Source organism: Ptiloglossa arizonensis, chromosome 5 (assembly GCF_051014685.1).
Source record: "Ptiloglossa arizonensis isolate GNS036 chromosome 5, iyPtiAriz1_principal, whole genome shotgun sequence".
Taxonomy (NCBI): Eukaryota; Metazoa; Arthropoda; class Insecta; order Hymenoptera; family Colletidae; genus Ptiloglossa; species Ptiloglossa arizonensis.
Genome location: NC_135052.1, coordinates 22,402,802 through 22,423,242, shown reverse-complemented (window position 1 = coordinate 22,423,242; position 20,441 = coordinate 22,402,802). Strand labels below are relative to the sequence as shown.

At 39.9% G+C, this 20,441-nt stretch overlaps 2 protein-coding genes and 2 long non-coding RNA genes across 17 annotated transcripts in view; 1 reads left to right on the top strand and 3 right to left on the bottom strand.

Annotated features, from left to right (window-relative positions):
- The first annotated feature begins 213 nt into the window (after positions 1 to 213).
- On the top strand, positions 214 to 7,879 carry LOC143147114 (uncharacterized). Of its 2 annotated transcripts, none has more exons than XM_076312049.1 (6): positions 214 to 411; positions 1,326 to 1,565; positions 4,142 to 4,228; positions 5,403 to 5,534; positions 5,617 to 5,768; positions 6,389 to 7,879. In XM_076312049.1, the coding sequence occupies exons 1-6, from the start codon at positions 214 to 216 to the stop codon at positions 6,513 to 6,515; spliced, it is 936 nt and encodes a 311-aa protein (XP_076168164.1). In that variant the 3' UTR covers positions 6,516 to 7,879. The 2 variants fall into 2 exon arrangements, with proteins under 2 accessions (XP_076168164.1, XP_076168165.1); XM_076312050.1 differs by lacking the exon at positions 214 to 411 and adding an exon at positions 431 to 624.
- LOC143147115 (uncharacterized) lies at positions 881 to 2,771 on the bottom strand. The gene is made up of 3 exons (XR_012992171.1): positions 2,299 to 2,771; positions 1,582 to 1,677; positions 881 to 1,518 (listed from the first exon to the last, which is right to left on the bottom strand). It is a non-coding gene; the product is annotated as an uncharacterized LOC143147115 (long non-coding RNA).
- LOC143147116 (uncharacterized) lies at positions 3,176 to 6,515 on the bottom strand. Its single transcript, XR_012992172.1, has 3 exons — positions 6,308 to 6,515; positions 5,284 to 6,244; positions 3,176 to 4,171 (listed from the first exon to the last, which is right to left on the bottom strand). It is a non-coding gene; the product is annotated as an uncharacterized LOC143147116 (long non-coding RNA).
- Positions 7,880 to 11,423: 3,544 nt separating the features above from the next.
- Positions 11,424 to 20,441, bottom strand: part of LOC143147504 (uncharacterized) — a 51,237-nt gene continuing 42,219 nt past the window's right edge. For 5 of the 13 annotated variants that reach the window (XM_076312782.1, XM_076312783.1, XM_076312779.1 and 2 more), the window contains exon 10: positions 11,424 to 20,419. In XM_076312782.1, coding sequence (XP_076168897.1) covers positions 20,263 to 20,419 — 157 coding nt within the window. In that variant the 3' untranslated portion in view covers positions 11,424 to 20,262. The other 8 variants (XM_076312788.1, XM_076312789.1, XM_076312793.1 and 5 more) reach the window with 3 other exon arrangements.

Genomic DNA, 20,441 nt, shown 5'->3' with positions numbered 1-20,441 from the left:
GTGTTCTCGTATCCTCCAATAATTCGGTCGTTCACTTTTCTTTTCTCTCTCTGAGTCATCGTTGTCGTCGAGCGGTGAGAGTCTCGCGTTCACGTTTCAGAGACACGATAGAATACCATACGAGTCATCGACGCGTTCCTGCATTATCGATCACGGTCCCTTTTCTTCGTTATCGCGACCAGATGGCTGAGTGTTTGCATTTTCTGTTACAGAATGCATTACAATCGGTGCGTGTCGTTGTGTTTGGTGGCGCTTGTTCTCGGGCAAGCAGCCGCGTTACCGCAGCATTCCCAGTACCCGCAGCAGGTACAACAACAGATCAGAGAAGATAGAAAATTCGCCGAGAAACCGAACGCTATGAAAAAGGTGGCCCTCGACGATTTGGATGACATCAGTACCAATCAGATTCAGGTGAGCGTTATGCCTAACATAAATTTCGGCACGATACAAAAGAAGTATGCTCTTTCGTAATATATCACAAATGGTCCGAGATTGACAACTACGAGTCAGATTCGTGGTAGTGCATTTTGGCCCGAGTCATGTACTACGAGTCGGACTAGTGGTAACGTGTTTTGATCCAAATCATGCATTATGAGTCAGATGTGTGGTTCAGGTGTGCAACAGGTAGCTATTTATTTCATTTACGTTCCTAGACAGAAAATATTACACCTCTCTTTCCTATAACAAAAAGATAAATAAATAAAATGATGGAATCGTTAACGGCGAATAGGAATCGTATAATAAAAAAAAACAAATAATTTTGTTGATTTAAAGAACTTCCTTAAAAACAAAATGTTATTTCGCGATTTCGATTCATTTTTTTACAAATCATTCTTTCTTGATTATTCGTGATGGAAGACTCTGTATACAATTACAGTTATGATAAATATTTAAATCGAACCAGACTCGACACAGAGTTATCCAAACAATTTTCAACTACATCCCTCGCTTTCACCGTGTCTCACTCTTCTGTCTCTCAGGTTGTCACAGAGTTCTCTCCATCGTTGATTAAATCTTGCTCGTGTTTGCATCGTAAACGATGTTAAACAACGCAGTGAGACAACACGAATAGAATTTCATTCACCTCCCTTTCAAGTTGTCACAGAGTTCTCTCCAGCACATAGTTGTGTTCCACTCGTTCTTGGTATTTCTCAGCCTCGTCCCCAAATGTAAACAAAGTCGGGCAGGCCGAAGTGACGACGGTGAACAAATTTCATATACCATCCCCTTAAGTTGTCACCGCTCGGTTTTCACTTCGAGACAAATCGAAACGTGTTATATTTTATCGTACACTGTCATTCATATTCACTGTTTCGTTTTATCAGGAAGGTGGCAGTTCTGGGTTCTCGTGGTCGAACATGTTGAGCATGGTGATGCAGATGTTGCTGGGACAAACCGGTGGCGTTGCTGGACCTAGCAAAAACGAGATCGACGATGGGGCACCGGCCAGCCCTTGGGCAAATTTGCTCTCGGTTGGCCTCAGATTGCTCACTGCTCTGCTCGGTGGTCCTCAACAACCTGGCGATGGTATAGACAAGGTTGACAATCAGAGCAGCACAATGCAGGTAGGTCAGAGTATACCTGTTCGGTTGTCCACTTCGCGGTTTCCACGATAATCACGGTCATTTCTGCTTTAACTCGAATATCGAGTACACGTTTCGCTTCCATAGTCTAGAACTGTAGCAAATCGATAAACAGAGACGGTATTTTTGTAAATAATTTTTATCGGGTTGTTCGGAAAGTCATTTCGCTTTTTTTTTTTTGTGAAAATGAAACACGATTTTTTCAGAGTGTGTAAACATTTTATTAAATCATACATTCTCCATTTTGGAAAACGAAACGACTTTCCGAACAATCCAACAGTTTCCGTGAAAATACTAAATTCAAATTTTTCCGAGTAATTGGGGAAAAAAAAATTATAAGACCAAGGAAAGTTACTAGGCTTCATGGCTATCGTGATTGTTTTCTCTATCAGAATAATATTAATAATAATCATAATTATTATTAAGAAAGATTACAAATTTATAATACAAAGTGATTTGAGATAATGTAAAAGTAACTACGAACGAATGAAAATTTCCTTGAACGTCTCCGTCTGGGATGATTACAAGGTGGCCACTCGTGAAAGCCGTTATTAATAAATAATAAATTTAAAGAAACTTTCCTGGACATTCTTGCAAGAAATTTCAATTTGAAATTTTTTTTTTTTTTTTTTAGCAAATTCCTTGATCTTACGTTTCTTTTTATTTTGAATTCTAAACATCACCCAGAAAACTACGCTCCGGATAAGAATATCACCTTAAGTGGATCCAGAAAGTAATCGCGCGTCGTTCACGATCGTTCGAGATGGTTCCGCGCAATAAGAGCAAAGTTTCCGCGAGACTTTCATCGCGGCGCGATTCAGGTCGCGTAACGAAAGCACAAGCTGAACTGACCGTTAAGCCCGATGTGGGTCAACCGCATCGCTGACGCGAATTATTTCATGGTAACGGCTCGTGGAAATCATTCAATGGACAATGCTTCTTCTGGTGTGAAATCTTGCTCGCAAGGTAACATCCGCGAAGTGTCCGATTTCGATGGAAGATTGCATCTTTCCCATTAAGTAGAGATGGAACCGATCTAATGGCACACTAATATCGAACAATTCCCAGGTATTGTGTATTTAACATGTATCGATATAAGTTGTCATTGGAATTAGCGAAATTGTATTTATCGACACTTTTTATAATATCGATACAATTTGAACATCAAATTCGAAGAGAAGACAACGATGTAATTAATCTATTAACAGAGTTGTGGATTATTCGAATGATTTCGAATCAATTTTTATCTAAACAATCGAATATTTGATTCTTTGAACATAAAATGGTGGAAAAAATTCTTTTTTTAAATATTACTATAAATTTAAATGTGAAATATAGTACACATGAACATATACCATAGTGATTAATTTTCAGAATATCAAATTAGTTTTGTTTACTAATTATTATTGCACCATTTGTTACTAAAAATATTTTTTGCCATATGGTCAGATTTCTTGAAAGAATAGTATCATGTTAAATGATATTCGTAATATACTAAATCTAGTATATTAACACAGTTTTATAGTAAGTTAATCTACTGTTAACCACACATTTGTTTTTGATATTTTATATCATGTTTGGGTAGTTCAAAATTGAATTGATAAAATTTTATGAAAATTATTGACAACAACAAAAATCTCGCTAAAAATTTTATGATTATCACAATTTATTCTCTGTTCTATAAGCATGAATTTTTGTGTTAAATTTGGCACGCGGTCACGTAAAAATTGATCATCCTTAGTCTAGATTATTTTGTCTAGTGACCTATAAGCGACCTATTGGTTTAAAACATTGTTCGGATGTCACGTGATGTCGCACGACGACGTAATCGCTTAGTAAAATATATCGATATTATTAAAAAACGTCTCACCCCCATCACTATCCATTACGAGTTTACCATGGAATCGTTCGACTTGTTCGCCCTGTAAATTGATTATATAAGATACGACACGCTGTACATTTAAATAGCTAACTAGAATTAGTAGCACACTACGCAGTAGACTGTACATCGCTGAGCATGAAACAGACACAAAGAATTCTTTTTTTTTTTTTGATAAAAGATTACTTATTATTCCCCCGTAGAAAGTGTCGCTTTTGTTCGATACTGTGAAATAATAATTGACGCTTACCTAGTTTCACGTATTATAGACAATGGTATTGTTAAAAAAAATCACAACGGTGCACAAATCGGATTTTGACGCGCGCGGTTGCGCACAGTAACGAGGCCGGCTGTCTCCCAAGCAATTAAAAGAACGATCATTATTTTCGTACGGGGTGTGGCGCCGTTAACGATCTTCACGTTTTCTAAACGATTTAATTCGCAGTCATTCTTTCGTCGGGTCTGCGATCATTACGTTTCTCTAATCGTCGACGGAAGAAAAATGTTCGATGTCCTCCACTAACGACAAAACCTGTACGGATTTTATATTGCTACGACTTCCTGCCCGTGTAATTAATATCAATGTCCGTTTTGGTTGGGGTTCAAGTTGGACGCGACTCCCTTGTAAATAATCATCGAAATTTCAACTTAGAGCACATGGCTGGTGTCGGTTGTTTAGGATATTTTGGCTGCGATGCTGGGCGCGTTTCTAGGACGAGACAGAGACCCTAATCAGATTTATTCCATGGCTAAAAACGCTTCCGAGGTTAGTACGCAATCGAATAAATTGAAAGAAACATCTTAATTGTTCGACGTTTCGCTAAGCGAATTTATTACGCTTAATAGCGTGCGAAGCTCGATTTCCACTAGCGCTGAATAGACGCGATGCTCAAGTTAACGGTTATGCATATTCATACTGATTGTACCACACGGATGCAGGAATGACGTTGGCTGAGAAACGGTCCCTTCCAAAACACATGTTGCGCAATCTGGATGCGCAGAATATTAGTATGCCATCGACGGCTCGCATGTGCGTTGCTCCTCCGATGCAATAGTAATGTTGTACCTAGGTATCTTACACATCGTGCACTATGTGACTGCTTCTTCAGCTTTTTAAAATCAATGTAAATTAACATACTCAACCATTTGGCGAGAAAACCGCATAAAGTTCTAGTTTAAATTGGAATTTTACCGATTTTTCCATCCAGGATTTGACATTAACATTATTGCTGGATAGGTACTTCGTCTCAAAGAAAATAGGAAGTTCAATTTTTCAATACTTTTCTACAAATTAATTGACGACGAAAAACAATTCTAACAACACTTAACGGATGATTAAAGATAAATTCGAAGTTTTATTATCGTATAAAGAACTGAAGACGCTTTAAAATTGAAATTAGATTTTTAGCGGCAATTGCATCAAGGAAATAATTATAAATTGTTATTAGTGTATTATCAGCCATACTTGCAGAAGAAGTGCTAGACAATAAATGATGAAAATAATTACCTAACTCGGACTAACTATCTACGTTCACGGTCAACGACGCTGCAGGATCGTCGCAAAAGATTGCACACGGTTAACTGAGCGTAACGCAGGCGTTGTGTTTCCTCTGGCGTGAATGCTCGCATTCAACATGATCGTCATTTGAACATCGCGTCGTTTTAGCGCTGGTGGGAATCAACCATTAAACGATAGTTCCATTTCTATTGTGCGAGACTATAGGAAGTTAGTAAGCGACTTGGCGAAGCGTCGAGAGTCGAGATGAAATACTTTTACGCTTCCCTTCTGTAGAATGCTTCTATTCTGTTCATTTTGCACACCTTGTTTGCTGCGGGAACCCTTTGATCCTGACAAGAAAGTTGTAAAAAGTGTTCACGGATCAAAGAGTTGAGGACAGATTATTTCGAAAACGTCCAATAATCCGGCTTTTCTTAAACAGTTCATTAACATAGTGGTGAATCTTCTGGATGCATTGAAGACATCGTTCTCCCATCGTTCCTTGACCGCCAGATCCATGGGGAAACGGGACACAATTTCCGAAGCTGCCGTCACGACTCTCACTATGCTGAAGGTATATACTAGCGATTATCGAAAAATAATCAGCATCGTTCGAATGGTAATTTTCATTTATTCGATTGGTATTTTTTATTTAGGGTTACGTGAGGTCGTTGAAATCTTTTAACAACGTTGGACGCGCCGAGGATGAGAGTCAAAGAGGTTGCGCCGAGAGAGCTCTCTGTGAAGCAAGCGCCGAATGCGTCGCTAAAGCTCAAGGCACGTCGTCCGTCTTCTGTCAATTTGGATCGTAAGTATTTCCCTAATATGTATCACATAACATGGATTCGTTCTATGGTAAAAGCTAATGGCTCAGAGTTAGTTGATACCGAGCGTTCAATATTGTTTACAAGATATTTCTTCTCGGTCTGGTGCACTGTAGCGTTTAACCTCAAAAATATCAATCTTTCGAAACATTTAACTCGAACGATACGTATTCGATAAAAAATAACGAGTTCGTTCGATTAATAATCTACTGTAAACTTTAAATATTGCGAGCCTATTGTCAGAGCATTGTTATTTCACAGCAATTTACGCATCTTGTCACATTTCGATTAAATGTTTCGAAAGGATCGACCGCTTCGTCCCGCGATCAGCGGTGTACTGATTCTGCGTTTCTCTGTTGCGTCGCTTCAGTGCTGCCATCTAGCGTTTCAAGTACAAGTTCAACACGAAAGAACGGGCACTGCACTTGACGCGTTGTATTCCTCTCGAACGGAATTAATGCTATAATTTTATAATTAATAATTAATGCTAAAATGCGAAACAATCAAAGTTTGATCTACTAACTTGGCTAAAAGGGGCCATCGAGTTCCAATTCCCTCCATCGCTCGTCCAATACTCACAATCGATTATTTTCTTCTCCCTAAGGTACGCGACCAGCTATCTCCTCCAGAGGCAGAGCGGCATAGGTTTCGATGCGCTCTACGATGCAAGTCGACGCGGTCGCAGCGGAGAGGACTGCAGAACGGTTTTCATGAATTGCAACGCCGTATGAGGGAGCCTCGTTTCGATTCGCTGAGTACGATTTAGGCGCTACGGGACCTGAACGACTCTGGATTCGATCGCTCGGATACTCCGTAACTTCAACGTCGATGAATCTCGTGTAATTTTCGGAAAAATTCGGTGTCTCTCGTTTAAAAAAAAAATCAAAGGCCCGTCGCCCCGAGTTTTTCACGTCCTGAGGCTTAGATCGCACCGCAGAAGGGCGAATAGTAGGTTTAGACAAGACGTGGAATATGCGTAACGGACGTGTTGGAAACTAGACTCACCGCGAATTTCGGTGATACTTTTCTCGAAAGCTCTCGATCGACGAACTCGGGTCATATCGTACTGTGACGTATCAATTCGGTCCTCTTGCAAAACAAAAAAAGCACAACACGAATCGAACACGAAATCGGGACTCAGGCGTCCCGTGAAAAACTTCGGTCGATCAATTAATTTCAGTCGTTCCATTGGAATTAATTGATCGATGACCAAGAAACGTTAAAATTTGCCGAAATTCTCGGCGTCGTTGAAATTTCGAGATTCACCGTGGATTCATCCAGGGTTCGCGAACGACGGAGCTCACGAGAAAGGGAGAGAAGAATCCACGAAAAATGCACACGTGACCTGACGAACTGTGAACCGTTCGGACAGGTCTCGACGACGATCACGATATTTATTTATATTTATTGATTATACTAAACGTAGAGTTAGCGTGTATTCGATTGGCTACGATGCGAAGGGAGGTCCCGTTCCAACGCGGTCTTGTGACGTATTTCGATGAAAACGTGGATTGGAGATTGTAAAAAAAAATTTTTCAATTCGTGGTTCTCTATCCTGGCGCAAAATTATCACGCGAACGACGAAAGTCGTTTTCGAACGTGTCTCCCTGAATTCTTCGACTCGCGTTTCCTCATCATCGTGAGTGGACGAACGCATCGCGAAAATGAAAGTCCTCCTGCACGTATTTAATCGCTAGATTCATCATAAAAATTCTTTACCGAGGGAGGAAGACGAGCTTAGTACTGCTGGAATTTCGAGGTTCGGTGATATCGACGTACCTGGCGAGGCTCGTTGAATCACTTTCGGGCTTCTCCGTGGTCGAGGATCATGGCGCTGGAGGTGGTTCGACGAGACTCGCCCTTGAAAGACCTTCCCTCATATTCGTACGAGTTAACGCCTCAGGATATGTTCACCCGTTCGAAATTATACTTCTGTATATAGGTATTATATACACGTACGCCAACGGGTAGAGTTTTTTTTTTTCTCGCAATAGACGCGTTATATTTAGCTCAGTTAGCGTATCGACTAGAAATAAGTTGTATTTACGTGCGGTACGATTGTATTTAAATCAAGCTAATAAACAGTCTCGTTGACAATGAACATTTGTTTCGTCACTTGTATCTTCTTCTTATTCTTTTGTATTTTAAGAAAGTGTTGCTGTTCCATCGCGACTGTGATCTTAACCCTTTGTGATTACAGTTACTTTTTGTACACACCAAGGACACAGTCGTGAATAATTATAGTCGCTATTTATAAAAAAACAATAAGGTCTTAGCGGTGATTACCCTGTTGACAAATTAAACAGGTTCTCACCTTATTCTCATACATTTCTGTAGTTATTCAGACAATTGCGTCAGTAATAAGAAAATTGCAACAATTGATACGTTAATTTTTTGGTATTTCCAAATCTTCCGATCCTAGAATACTGACATTTAATTTTAATATAATCGATAATAAAATTAATCGACCCCTCTTAAACGGACAGTTTTGTGTGCAAAATAAAATATACTACAAAATATTGAACAATGTTCCGACAGCGTAAAATTATTTGCTCGAAATGAACTATTTAAGTACATTGACATTCGCGTTAGAATCGATCGTCCAAAGATTTTGACACAATCTGAAATTTATGAATTTTTAAACGCTATTCCTTTCGCTTGTTCAAACGGATTTCTTCGGTGACGTTAGATGGTTCGTTTCATGCGAGAAAAAAATTCAGTAACTGGTTACAGAGCGTTGACGAGTTGAGGAACAATGGAACAAGTACCTCGTGAATGTCCAAAATGATCCTCGCCGTTCTTGAAAGTGGCAACGAGGACAACGTGTATTTAACCGACGCAAGCCGTGGAAAGACGCTCGAGGCGTCATCAGGAAACGCGATGGGATTCACGTGCCGTGACAAAATTTACACGGAACAGATCCTTCACCGAGCGAAAACAGTCCAACGTAGCGCGTTGAGTCGGCAGTTCGTGAAAGAGTTACGAAAGACGAGAGTCTCTTCCGTTTGTTGCGCGATCGTCGACGAATTCAAGGTACGTTTCTAAAACTCGCGCTCTCTTCTCGCGATGGACACTATACTCTGTTTGAAGCGTACCATTGTCCGAAGCTGGATACGTACTATCGATCGCCTGTCGACCAAACTGTTCAATCTAGACGGGCACAGTTTTACGATTTCTTGGCGCGCAAGTGTCGCTTTGACTGTTTTATCGAGTTGAAGATCGGTCGAGTTGAAGATAATTATACACGCTGCCACACAAGCCTACGTTTTTTTTACCGTAATGACTGAACTCTCGTTCGATGGAAAGTCGAGAGTACGCGCCCTGAACCGACAGTTTTAACTCTCGAGCGGAAATCGTGCGTTCTCCAAACGAGAAATATTAAAATTATTAACTATTAGAGAACTAATATAAGAAATATTAACTATTAAAATATGCTCATTTTGTTAATTCCAAGTTTAATGTGTCAATGAAAATAAAAGAATGCTCTTTAACGTATACAAATTAAAATGGCTATTTGTTGTGTGATATATTAAAGAAATAGAATGAAAGGAAGGTAAAAACTTCTGAGCGTTTCTTCTATTTATCTCGACGATGATATTAACAAAGTTAGAATTTTCGGATTTAGATCGAGTACGTACCGATTTTATTCGAATTTGGGCGTGGCCTAAAGGGAGAGAGGGCGTGCCCAAAAGTAAAGAGGGCGTGTCTACTGGAAAGGGGGCGTGTTTGAAGAAGTAGGCGTGTCTGCAGGAAAGGGGACGCGTTTGAAGGAGTAGGCGTGTTTGCAGGAAAGGGGAAGGGGTCTGAAGGAGTGGAGGTGTTGGAAATGAGATTGGACGATGAAATTTTCGGTTATCAGAAGTTCTTTTTTGAATACTTGTGAGCAACAGAGAATATAGAAAAGATATAAGAATAGATTTTAGATAGAAAATCGATCGATAGAAAATCGAAAATAGATTTTAGATATTTAGATAGAAAAATAAGCTGATTTCTAAGCGCGAGGAATGGGAAAAGTAACAAGTGTTTCTATTGTATTGGTGCACCAGGTACAACACGGTATACCTAACTACAATACAATAGGTACATCCGTTACTTTTCTCACTCCGTCCATGCAGCTTTGTCCCACTCCTTGCACATGGAATTCAGCTTATTTTTCCATCCAGGTTACCGGCGAGTGAATAAATTGTTTAAAATTAATAAGTAATGAATGGAAGTAACGACCGATTAAACGAATTACAATGATACGAGGCGCTATCGAGGAGCTAGGGTCTGTGGCAATGCTTGGTGTACATTTCTATACTTGGAGTACATTTCCTAATCGATCTTCCTATTAGACTACTCGAGAATCCTATTAGACTTTCGGATTAAAAAATAATTGCTTAATGTAGTCGAAACGTCAATCGAGAAGAAATACTTTGCGAGACAGATTTCTAGATGCCACAATTTGCATTCAGTGTTTCAGATGACGTTTAAGACTCTGATGGATTTTGGAAATGTTGCCAAAGGTACTTATACTCGGCCTACCATCGACAGATACCACAGTGGATCTGGTGGCTACCATCACAGTGGGCCTGCTGTCTATCACCATAGTGGATCTGGTGGTTACCATCACAGCGGTTCTAGCGGCTATCATCACAGTTCACGCGGGTAAATACAATTAACGTAGTTGCTGCTGCGTTAACTTGTACACATCGACGTTTAAAATTTCTTTAACGCTTTTCAGAAATCCTAACATGTTTTCGAAGTGTGTTAAAATATCTTAAAATAAATAAAAAATATAACCATTTCATTGGCGAATCGTTTCAGTAGCTCCAAGGGCAAAGGTGGGGGAAGCGGGGCCGCGCTAAGTGCATTGACTTTGCTCGCTTTCCTGTTTCTCATAAACGTCATGCAGGTAACCATCGCCGATTAATTCGAGACGTTTAAAAGTATGTGACATTGGTCCATTCTCGTCAAATGTGACGCAAAGCCCATTGTTGCGGTCTTTGAAGAAGGTCAAAGAGAATCCGCCTTTTGTGAATCGATTACGCCAAAAATGAATCGTGTGTTCGTGGCCAATTAGAATACTGGGTGGACCAATTGAACAGAATCCTCAATAAGTACATAATAAAACTCTTCTGAACGAAGTTACCCTGTTCGAATTAGGGTAAACATTTTCCGTGATTTCAAAGCCATCGATGTTCTTGAAAAATAAAACTATATGTATAATTTTATATGAATAATACACATATATTATTACATAGATTTATATATATATATATATTTTTTTTTTTTGAATAAATTGATTTTTCTCGCCATTTTGCGTACAAAGGTATTACGGAAAGATGTTCGAAAAATGCTTTTACAAAACTTAACAAACTTTTTAAGGGGACGTGTGCTTTGTAAATAAATGCAGGGACGTATCTTGATGTTTCTCGTTCGGAACATTTTTCCGTGTACTCGTTTCTAATCGAATTGCTTTGTGTCCTCAGCAATCTCTTCAGGATAATAATTCAACGATGCCAACGATGATGACCACAGTGTTGCTGCGCGATGACGTACAACCGGTGATTCTGGACACGAAGGAAGAAAAGGAGAACAAGAAGAGGGGCGAGACGAAGCGCGATGGTTCCTACTGGACGTCAGCGAAATCCAAGATCCAAAAGCTTAACAATCAGTATATTAAATAAAACCAATCGGTACATGATGATTGATACACGATATTAGTCGAAAAAGGGGTAGAGAAATCAACTCGAATCGTTCGGATTGAAAGTTGCTTCGCATCTCGTTAACGATGCATCCCGAGGGATCGCCACCTTTACATTGTATTAAGACATAATATTTATTGAATCATTCTGTAACAATTCCTTAAACGGATGTGCTTCGAAATATCGTATATATAGCATACGTTGTTCTCTTAGTACACACTCTTCTTTTTATTTTTATTTTTATGTAATCTCCTTCCATTTTGTCTTATATATATATATTTATTTATTTATTTATTTTGGTTTTTCTTTTTTTAATGTTATTATATAATAGCTGTATAATCTCTTTGAGAATAAACATATATATATATATATATATATATATATATGTGTATATATATATATATATACAGAAAAAAATCATCACCTCTTCTTTTTTTTTCCTTTTTGTTTCTTTTACGTTTGAACTCGTTTCGCACGCGAGCGCGCGTGTGCTGATCGAACGCTACTTCCGGGTATTCGACACGGAAACTCAGTCGAGAGATTATTTATAAGAATAGACTCTATAGGAATAATTAATGCTGTTCCTCAGAAAATAACAGGCTCGGAGCCGTGTCCACGACGAAGCTTTTCGCTTTTCTACGAATTTCTTTTTTCGCGGTGTTTTTCGTTCTTTTTTTTCTTTTCTTCTTTCTTTTTGCCGGCGATTTTCCTCCATTGTTCGCCCTCTCGCGCCCGAGAATGCAGACAACGCAGAACGAGAATAACAATCGGATCTACCGGGAAGTTCTGTCTGCTCAACGAAATCTTAAATGATCGATACGATCGGAAAGTGTTCGTCGAGTGTCACGTGGCTTCTTTTCGATCTATTTTGTGATTAAAAAAAATTTTTTTTTTCTACATCCGTGCTACGAAAAATCATTGTCTTTGAATTTTTTAAATCAGCGCAGCGTTTACACTTGCTGAAACGGATTAGTTCCATCATAGAGGGCACGTGACTCGCAGTTCACAATGTTTGATGGCTGCGCGACACAGCTGCGCAGAATCACCAGGCACGACTAACCTATTGGCGACCATTCGCATCATTTGTTACGAAATAATAATGCTTTAATACTAGCTCAAAGATATTTCATATTGAAAAAAGGTTACGAATCCGAGGATCAAACTATTTATTGAATATGTATTATCGCTACTTCAGAATAAATTTTCAAACATTTTTTCTTACCAATTTACAAACTTTCAAAAACAATACAATTTTCACTTGAAATATTTCTTGATCCCTTTTATGATTTAAAAGTTATATAGACGTAAATAAAATGGGTGGCTCTCATATGAAGGGTGAATTTTTTCTTTAAAATTGAAAATTTGTAATAAACCAATGTACATTTGTGCAAAATTTCACCAAATTCGGTGTTTGACAGTTCGCGATGTTCTCATACGAGTCCTTTATCTCTACGATGGAACAAATTCGTACCACCAGGTATACGTTTTGATGTTGGAATTGGTCCAAAATCGCGCTACAAATATCAGATAGCCGCAACTGCTTAATTAGCGCCAATAGACTAAGTACAATAATCTTGGTAAACTAATCTTGATCAGTTATCCGGGGAAGCTACCGTTTTATTTTATCAGATATCCTTGTTTAATGCCATGGATGACTTCTGTTCAGTTATCCGAGGAATACTGTACTTGACAAATTACTTTTTTGTATACTATATACGTACCTAGAAAACCCAAGGGTCAATAATCATTTATGGCATGTTATTGATATTCTCTATTCGGTTGAACACCATGCGTTAAAATGCGAACAGAACTTTCCCGTAAACCTAATACATTCTGTGTATTAATAACGGGTCGCTTCACTGTTTTGCTTTTCTTTCGCCTTTCTTTCGACCTTTCTCTTCGTGACCTCGAAACGTCGATTTTACGTCGCTCTGTCTACAGCGTCTAAAGATAAACAATTGCAATTTGCCGCGGATCCGGTTTTTCGATGAGGACTCGCCCGGTTCAGTGTCGAGAACTATTCTTCAGGAGAAAGTAAATTGGAAGATCTGTGTTCCTTTTGAATTCAAGTGAAAAATAAAAAAAAAAAATGATTGCCAATGTTTCGTCAAAGTTTTCGATTGGTAAACGAGTCCTCATGATTCTTACAACTTTCCGCAAGGCAAGAGAGCGTACTAGAGTCTACAGGAACACAATTATGAAATGATTGAGCCACCCGTCAAAACACAAACATTTTTATTCTCTTTCCACTTCACTCCCTCCCTCTCATACCTCTTTTCACAGCGTTTCCGCGATATGCACTCTCCGATTTTTTTATTTACACAACGTTAGAAACATTTAAATATTCTTTAGACTTCTCTTAGCAATCGAGTGTTCTTAAAAATAATCGTGAACGCTAGGGGAGGCTGGATGGGATGATTACGGGGGAATATTTCGACGAATTCGAGGAGTTTCCGTTCGAAAAAGTGCTTCGTCTTCTTTTTTTCTCCCAATGGTACGAAGAAGCGATATTTTGCCGTTCGTGAATTTCACCGTTTCTCATGTTACTTCTTTCCAATCTCGAGGTACACTGACGAGAGCGCCACGAAACTTCTCCATACTTCACAGATGTACGAGAGTCACGTGATGTGCACGGTAGATGCGCATCGACTACACGATGCGAATTGCAGAGACGACGCATGTATTATAAAGTTTTAATCTCTCTAATATAATATCTATACCATTATTTTGCACTGTATTTCTGCATTTAATGATTTTCCCATTCTGATACAACGTTATATAATGCAGTGCACTTCTCTTATTTAAAAGTAACTAATGTAATACAAATTCAAATTTTGGAGAATTCTCAACAGACGGTAATCAACAACAAATAGTTTCTTGTGCACCTACCTTGCACATTAAACGGCCTTGTGTATTACCAGGTGCACCGCATTCTTTGCGCATAAATGACTTAAAACAGCGAAGTGTATAACCAATGTTATACGCATCAAAACATAACAGGACTGTTGCGTTATGAACAAAATTTAAGAAATGCTTCAGCATCACGGGCCGAGATCTTTTTCAAAATTCGAAAAAATATGCCCAGATTTTTTTAAGTATTCTGCACAAAATAAGGGTAAGATTTTCTTATATTTACAATAAATGTTGATATTTTATACAATTTCGGCCAAATAAAATTTGCATTTTGAATTATACAAAATCAACGCTCTGTTTCAACAGTTCTTCTATCGACCTTTCCTCCTTTAATAATTTTCTAATAACTTTTAAATAATATTTAAAAAATAGACAAAAAGGGGCGATACGGTAACCATTTTCACTCGATCAAGGCACGTTACTGATACTGTATTCGGCGCGCATGCGCGAAAGGTGTGACCCTTTAACTAACATGGCGGCGTGTGAGTGTCACTTCTCGCTGGTGACTTTCGTACATTTGTGACAATATGGACAGAATCGATCGAATCGAATGTGTAATACTTGAGGAATGTGAATTTAAGGAAGACATCGCGACTGTTCTCGCGAAGCTTTCGAGTCAGAGAACGGGACGCCGAAGACGAGAATTTACACATCTTTCGGGAACGAAATTCTCCTTTGAAGCTTCGTCTGCAGTCGTCGGACAATCTCCAGAGGTCGCTTGTTTCAATTCCGTCGTTCTACTGGATGAAACGTAAAGAACACGATATTGCGAAAGTTTGATCGAATGCTTTAAATATTTGATTAAAAGACGAAGCTGAACACCAACGTCCAAGAAAAACTCGTCGATCGGTTAACATTACACGAATCTCGATAAACCATGCTGCTAATTACACAGTTCGCGTTCGATGATTCCTTGATTTGCCTCTTGTACTGGTCTACGGGGATCTCTTTATTCGGGAATGAAACGATATGAACAGGAAGCAGAACAATGACTCAATTCCTAGACGCGTATACCGCGAAGAACTCCTGTGCACCGACGGGAAATCAAATTCTCGAAATTAGGAAAACTTTCGAGTGTGTTAACCTGTTATTGCGATCCACCGAGAATCTGAACGATTGATAAGCGACAGGAGGAATGAAAAATATGGTTGTAAGGTACGTGGAAGGAAGATTGTCGCGTTCGGTGCAACAGGATTAAATAATTCCATTTTGAACACAGAATATATAGTTGTACGCGCAGCTGGCGTTGTCACGAAAACGATACATTGTCGAAGAAACGCAATGTTCTTGAGCAGAAATTATTACGACGCGACTGCAGCGTTGCAAACGACGATTCACGCGTGCTACGAACGATCCAGGAGCACGATACGCGATCGTTTACGTCACGGATCGCGCGTTTAGGTTACTCCCTAGCGACATCAGCGTCGATCCCTTTTAAGGAAATTAGATCTCCCGAGTTACGACGAGACTAATATGACCGGTTGACCCCCTATAGTCTGACTAATTCGCGTTTATTGGTAAACCCAATTAATACGAGTGGGGGTTGAGGTCAGCCGTCGATTAACGGCAAAGGAAACGCAAAAGGGCCCTCAAAGCGATCAAGTCTGGTGAAAACACTCACTGCACGCAATAAAAATTGCTCTTGCCGATTAAGTGGCCCATCACTTATCCGTTTGGAGTACGTTCTGTGCAATTATCGTCGCTGGGAATTGCAACCATCACCGTCGTCTAATTGCTCTAGACCAGACATGCCCAACTGTATGTAGCAGGAAATGATGCGAGGGGAATACCAACTGCAGTAGTGATAATGTAACGTTGTACGCTGGACACATTGACAGTTAGTGTACACTCGGTGAAAAGAAACATGTCCATATTATAGTTATGCAGAATATCCCGATTTTTAATTACGCTCTCGTTGTTCTCATTCAGTGTATATAAAGGCAAACAAGTTAAGAACTAAGATAACAGCGATAAAGAACTAGAAAACTACTTCCTCCGCGAAATGTCTCGAAACGGTCCCGATTCCAGACTTTATCGTACAGACGAATGAAAGTTGCTAGCTTAATAGTGAAACGTTTTTCTGAATACGTGATGCGCAGAGTGGGTACGCGTGAAACTATTACGCCGTCAACTGTTAGACGGTGCAACGTCTAAAGATGGTATTGATGCGCACCCATCGACAGTCGAGGGTATACTAATTCTATACGCACCTACCTCGCGCATCACGCACTAAGGAAGGGGATCTCCTTATCGTTAACGAGCTGCGTGCATTTCTGGTAGCATGGACAATTGTTTTCGCGCCGAGTGTACGTATGAGTGATTTTACTGAATTTTTCGTTATATCATTGTTCATAAAACATATCACTTTTACGTAAGTTAGGTCTTAAAGTGTATATTTAGTACGATGTCTATATTTGTATTTCCTTAAAAGAATTTTCCTACCACCTCCGTAGCTTTTCATTTGGTCTACAACAGTCAATCAGATGAGCGAGTTGATTGAACTCGTTTAATACTACATTTTCAAAAACGGATTTTAGTTCAAAGATAAAAATTCATACAATTTTAACACGATTTTCAATTAATACAAATGTGCAATTCTAAAATATTGTACAAGAAAAAGATTTAGGAATAACTAGAAGGTATATACCGATATTCTATCTGATATTTACAATGATAACGACGATACGTATGGGCGAATGAAATTAAATAAATATCAGTGATAAAAGTATCTAGTGACAATCTTTGAATGCATATATAAAATACTGGATTAAAAAATGTCATTCAGACAATTTGCAAATTTTCAAAGTTCATTTCACTGCACGTATCCAATATATTCGAGCAAGTTATTTGCTTCCATTGTATTTAATTTATGAATACGATAGGAAATTTTAAAATACATTTATCCGAATCTTGCTGCTAGTTGCGAGAGACCCGTTCATCTACAAACATAGTGTGCATTTATAGTGTAGCCCAACGCGAGACTGTTGTTTGGGAGGGCACGGTATTGTGCCTGTCGAGGCGTAGTTTTACGTCCACGGAGGCGTGGTCTTATGCCTGCGGAGGCGTGGTTTCGTGCCCGTCTGTAGATATTGACACGGGCACACTGCACAATGCCCTCAGTTGGGCACGCCTGTTCTAAATTGTGGAGCTGATTATCGTGACTCAGTCGTACAGCTAAATTAAGAACATCCCTATCAATCGCTGAGCATCGGATAATTGTACGATTACCTCTACTACCTTGTACTTTCTTCAATTTCTCTCCATGGGGAGGGGGTGGAGGAAGAAGGTGAAAATGTTATGGAAATTGCGGTGTCCTTTCTTCGCGACTCCAGAATTTGCCGCTGTGTCATGAAAATAAAAACAAAAAATGATGAGAATTTAGGATCGTTGGACAAACGAGGTTCACGTTATCGTTGAAAAAGAAAAAAAAAAATAATTCGGATAGCGTGTCCTATCCCCTCTTTCAACGACGTGTAAAATAACAATGATTCTGGTGATTCGTGGTCATTTGATTCTTTCTTGTACGCCTAAACTCACTAACTAACCGACATCTCCGCGTTTTGTTTTCTCGCACAACCGTGGGAGATCGTTCTCGTTCAAGTCGCGCTCTGTCGTTCGCCGAACGGTGGCTCGTTTCTGAGAAATGCGATGGTTCTCACGAGAGAACAAAGAGAGATAGCTAAACTGTTAGGAAAAAATGCGAATTCCATGGATATGAAGTGCACCACAGGGTGCCGTGTAAATACCTCCCCACGCACACATGCATACACAATACTCTTACGTAATACTGATAGAACGCTCTATCGATAACGCGCGCATCATATGCGACTAACGAAACGCATGAACAATTGTTTTTATGATCTTTGTTCTATATACTTTCCATTTGTTTACTTGACAATCTTTCTCGTCGCGGTAGACGACTGTCCCTTTATTTTTTCTTGACGATAATTCTCACCGAGTTTTCCACTTTTAACAAATACGTGAAATACTTCGAACATCTCTTCTTTATTTTGTCTCACCGGTTATATTGCGGCCGGGCTCAATAGTCTCAGTCTGGCCAGGCGCTAGAACAACCGAGCGACCGTGCACCGATAATAATCGCTCGGTTTCAACAATACGATAAATTTCTCTTCGCGCTTATATTCCTCTATACCACGGCGGAACACTTACAGACCTAGACCTATCTACATGATATGAAAGCGTCGATGATGAATCTCGGACCCGAGCCACCTGTCTGCGATCGACCACCGTGCGATACCGTGAAGGTTACGTCTCTCTATCGTAAGGAAGCATTTGGTCAACGTGCGCATACCAGAGCGGGCATGCTTCTGTCCGTTATAGGTAACGTGAGACTCTAATTAACGAGGAAACGAACGAGGGTTCTCGTAGGAAGGTACGTTCTTAGACTAAAATCTCGCGAGAATGGCAACATTCGACTATTATAAGGTATGTATGTACAAGTGTTCGATAGACGACTAGCGAAAAGGTAGCGGAGCGTCAGTGTCGTTCGCGTTTTCATGAAATTGGACCGCAGGACACTTCATGCGCACCAAAAATCTTTCGCGGGACGACCATCGTTCGATGTACCGGTGTCGAGTTGCCAGGTTGCTGTAATTTCAGAAAAAAACGCGAACGACTGCTCGCAATCGTAGCCAACGACGAGAAAAGTCGAGAAAAATTACACCAACGCTCGAGGCAGTCAGGCACGTGGTATGTGTCACGTGACCGGCATGGCGCGCGGCTCACGTGACCAACATGGCGCGCGGCCCACGTGACCAACATGGCGCGCGACCCACGTGACTCGTCGATTCTCGAAAACCGTGGCCCAGCGAAGAAACGTTCGTAACGTGTTCTAACGCGAATTCTTTTGCACCGCGTGAACTGAACAACAAACAACTCCATTGTTTTGAATCCTCGGTTCTCAGTATCCGCGTTGCAGCTACATTTATTTATTTATTTATTTTTATTTAACGGCTTGTCGCAGCGTAACAGAAAGGACAAGATGCAGCGACCGCTGGTTGACAAACTAACCTTAAAGTATGTTCAATTTTGCTGCATGCGCAACCGGTGGCGGATCTACATATTTGAGGGCTTAAAGCTACTGTTTCTGAATGGCCCTTCTAAGAACATTGTTTGCAAATACCGTAACGAGTATACACATATATATTAACGATATATAGTTATTATATTGTTAATCAATTTCATATATAATCGCTAAGAAAATTGACACGAGAGGCATTTGTGTCGAACATCGCACACTGAAACAAATTCCAATGACATGAAAATGAAAATTTCACGAAAAGAAGACACTAGGAAGATATCACAAAAATGGGTTACTTATTTTTATATTATTTAGTAGGTTCGAAAGAAGGCTCAAGTCGAGTGACTAAGTGCCGTATAAGTCTTTACTTATTACCAATTTATTTATTACCAGGACTCGAGAAGCCCCTTATGACTCCTCCGTGAAATTTAATCCTTAAATGGTGTCGCGAAGTCCTTCAACATACCAACATTCCCGTTACTTTTACCGCAGTTGTTCTCCGCTAGCGCTTTTTCCAGAATAATACTTCTTTTTTTTTTACTCGAATGTGACGTATTTTACCTTACCAAGTAAAATACGTAGATTAACCACCGTTTGAGGGTTAAACTTCATAAGCTTTGCAACAGATCCGCCACTGATCACTGAAACCACCGACGCCGAATTCTGTTTTAGTACAAGAAGCAACCGCAGGATAGAAAGAAACGAGATTGGAGATCGTTTGTTGTTCAGGAATACCGAACACCGTTAAAAGGAGCACCGAGAATTCGGCCGGGGGAGTTCCAACGAGGAGGAGAATCTGGTAAGGAGAATAAGGCGAGGAGGCGTGCCATGAAACTATTATTGGTGCTGGATCTCGTCGGTTTCGTCCTGCGACACGATGCTGGACCTGTTCGACCTGATGTCGAGGTCCATGCCAAACGGTTTCGACGAGGAGTCTGCGAGAAGGGTTTGCGTGCCCTCCTCGATGCTCAGGCTACACTCCAGCGAGCTGTCACTGAAAGTACAGAAACAGACTT

Excerpts from the sequence above, each read along its gene's own strand:
- LOC143147114 (XM_076312049.1), top strand. The coding sequence starts at position 214 with ATGCATTACAATCGGTGCGTGTCGTTGTGTTTGGTGGCGCTTGTTCTC. Across the intron at positions 412-1,325 it reads TCAGTACCAATCAGATTCAG|GAAGGTGGCAGTTCTGGGTT; the intron begins GTGAGCGTTATG and ends TCGTTTTATCAG. Across the intron at positions 5,769-6,388 it reads GTCTTCTGTCAATTTGGATC|GTACGCGACCAGCTATCTCC; the intron begins GTAAGTATTTCC and ends CTTCTCCCTAAG.